At 34.6% G+C, this 3340-nt stretch overlaps 1 protein-coding gene across 1 annotated transcript; it reads right to left on the bottom strand.

The window, feature by feature from the left end:
• Positions 1-340: 340 nt before the first annotated feature.
• Positions 341-1282, bottom strand: LOC123254709 (olfactory receptor 51A7-like). The gene has a single exon (XM_044683666.1). It carries the CDS (start codon positions 1280-1282, stop codon positions 341-343), a length of 942 nt encoding a protein of 313 aa, XP_044539601.1.
• Between the last annotated feature and the right edge of the window lie 2058 nt (positions 1283-3340).

Below are 3340 nucleotides of genomic sequence, written 5' to 3'. Positions count from 1 at the left end.
GTTACTCAGATTCACAACTGTTGAGTCATCTTCAACTACTCAAAAGCTTATTCAGAAGAAATAAAGGCAAAAAGAATATAAAGATGATATATACAAAATAGAGCCAATGAGCTCTTATACAAAAGAGAAGTGGTCAGGGAGAAAATTCAATATTTCAGAATCCAGAAATCTATGTTTTCAGAAAGTTATTATTTCAGTATTATCTTTTAGCAGATTTTTTCTTGCTAGATAAGAGATTAGTCTTAGTGTTTTGCCCCAATGTCCCCTTATTGAAAAACATTTAAATACTTTGTGAGTACAGAATATAAAAGATTATAGCAGGAATGACTAGCATCTTTCTCTAGGTCTTCTTTAGTCTTAACTTCCCCAGGACCCTCTCCCGGATCTGTCTGGTCTTCACACAGTAAACAATGGGATTCATCAGTGGAGGAACAAGCAAAAATATATCAGCAATGAGAATCCTAATGATTGGGGAACCATGTTTGGCAAAGCGATGGACAATGGACAGACTTATGATTGGCATGTAGAAGATCAGCACAGCACAGAAATGGGACACACAGGTGTTGAGTGCCTTCAAATGCTCCTGATGGGAGGCAATACCCAAAACTGTCTTTAAGATCAGCACATAAGACATTACAATAACTGAAAAGTCCAACATACTCAGGATAGCAATAAAGAAACCATAGATAACATTAATTCTGTTATCAGAGCAGGCAAGTCTCATTATGTCCAGATGGAGACAGTAGGAATAAGAGAGGAGCTTCCCCTTGCAATATCTCAACCTTCTTAAGGTGAGAGGGAATGGGAGTATGAATACAAAAGATCGCATGGCAAAGATTAACCCAATTTGCACAACTCTGACACTGGTGAGAATGGAGCTATACCTTAGGGGGTTGCGAATAGCTATAAAACGATCAAAAGACATGATTACAAGCACAGAGGACTCCATAGCAGTGAATGTGTGGATGAAGAACTCCTGGGCAATGCAAGCATCAATGGAGATTCCTGGAGCATTGAACAGGAAGATTCTCAGCATAGTTGGCAAGGAAGAGAAAGATAGGCAAAGATCAGAAAAAGCCAACATGGAGAGAAAATAGTACATGGGTTCATGGAGAGATGGTTCTGTCTTGATGAGGATGAGGATGGTAGAATTGCCAAGAGCAGCAATGATATATATGAGGCAGGTGGGTATTGATATCCAAATGTGCATATGCTCCATTCCTGGGATCCCAATGAGGAAAAAGGTAGAAATCTTGTCCTCAGTGATGTTGAGAGTAGACATCTGTGATTGAGAAAAGAACTACAAATGCAATGGCAGATGGCATTCCCTGAAATGAAAAAAGCAAATAAATAAGAAAAACAGTAACTTAGGTCACTCATATCTTCTCATCCTTTAAAGACAATGCTAGGGCTGAGACAGTATGTATTTTTATAAGAGCAGAAGCTTTGGTTTAACTTACAAAAATTGTAATCCTATTTGACAATAGAGTAGACTACTGAGTCGTGGGGTGGTAAATTACCCTTCACTCACAGTATTCTAGCCAGGGATGGATGGGACTATGGTTAGGAATTATGGAATAAGAATTAATACATGTAATAATTTGTTGGACAAAATATCCTCTGAAATCTCAGATATTTACCATTTTATGACTCTTTTCCTCCTCTTACTATTTCTAACTAGGAACAGAAGGCAAAACTTGAAAAACCTGTGGCTAATGACACTATAGGCATTGCATAGATATTGAAGAAAGATAAAACTAGTCTTAAATCCCTCTGGGAAAGTTCATGATTCATATAGCTATTATAGACCTTAGAAAACACTGTTTACCACACATGTATGTAGGACAAACTGGTTTTCATTCTTACTTTCACCTAAGTCACAGAGTTTTATAGATGGTAGGGATATTTGAGTACTAATTCCATCTCTTCTTTTATGTATAAGTAAATTGAAATCAATAGAAATAAAGTTACTTCTCCTGCTGATTTGGCTAAAAGTCATTATTTATATTCATGCATACATATATACAAATATACACATACATATTGTAATATGTGCCAATGAGTTCATATGTGCATGTGTTCATATGTGTATTCATATATACCCTTATACACATATGTTTGTGTATGTATACTTGCATGTGTGAAGATACAGATATATCACCAGAAAGAAGCCAGAGTTTTCCCTCCAGTTCAGATCACTTTCTCTTCTATTTCTCAGCCTTTTGGAGTCTAAAAAAAATTGATGATGATGAAACTAATTAAGTGACAGTAAAGCATAGTACTAGTTAGTACCCAGTGAACAACTAAATAAATGACTGTGAGATGAATGGAATTCTTACTTTATTGGCAAGTTGTTTTCTGTATTTCTAACAATATGCAGAAATAGCAATGCCACTCATAAATCAAGGGAAGTTATATTTTAACATCTTCTAGTTGGGAAAAGAATTGCTATCCCTTTATACAATGGATAATCATTGCCTCTATAAGAACTGAGGTTTATATCCATGAAATTTATTAATAATTTGAAATTAGTAATTTATCAAACTTTTTATGTTTCCTTCTCCAGCTCATTTTACAGATGAGAAAACTTTATCCCCAAAGTAACACTAGGAGAGAATATAAGATGTATCAGAATTGCTTCAGACTTTGGTGAAAAATAAAGGATCTTGTTCTTGAAGAATTCTGAAAGAGTTATGAGAGAAAAGAAAAACGATAAATGTTGGAAGGGATGTGGGAAAACTGAGACATCAGTACACTGTTGGAGTTGTGAATCAGTCCAATTATCCTGGAGAACAATTTGGAATTGTGCCCAAAGGACTATAAACCAGGCCCCTAAATGCCACTACTAAGTCTATATCCCAAAGAAATAAAAAAAAAAAAATAAAAAAAATTAAAAGACCTATTTGTACAAAGATATTTATAACAACTTTTTTGTGGTGCCAAAAGGATTAGAAATTGAGGAGTATCCATTAATTGAGGAATAGCTGAACAAGTTACTGTATATAATTGTAATGGGATTCAATTATGCTATTAGAAATGATGAGCAGGATGTTTTCAGAATAATCTGGAACAACTTACATGAACTGAATGCAAAATTAAAATTGAGCATAACAAGGAGAATATTATAGACCATAACAGCAATATTGTACAATGATAAACTGCGAATAACTTATTTTTTCTCAGCAGTACAATAATTCAAGACAATTCTAAAGGACTCATGATGAAATCTAGCTAGATCCAGAGGAAGAACTAATTGAATCTAACTACAGAAAGAAGAGTACTATTTTTCATATTGCTTTTCATTTTCTTTCATTTTCTTTGTGTGTATGTGCATATGTTT

The sequence above is a fragment of the Gracilinanus agilis genome, unplaced genomic scaffold (assembly GCF_016433145.1).
Source record: "Gracilinanus agilis isolate LMUSP501 unplaced genomic scaffold, AgileGrace unplaced_scaffold30451, whole genome shotgun sequence".
Classification (NCBI taxonomy): Eukaryota; Metazoa; Chordata; class Mammalia; order Didelphimorphia; family Didelphidae; genus Gracilinanus; species Gracilinanus agilis.
This window is presented reverse-complemented; position numbering and strand designations above follow the sequence as displayed.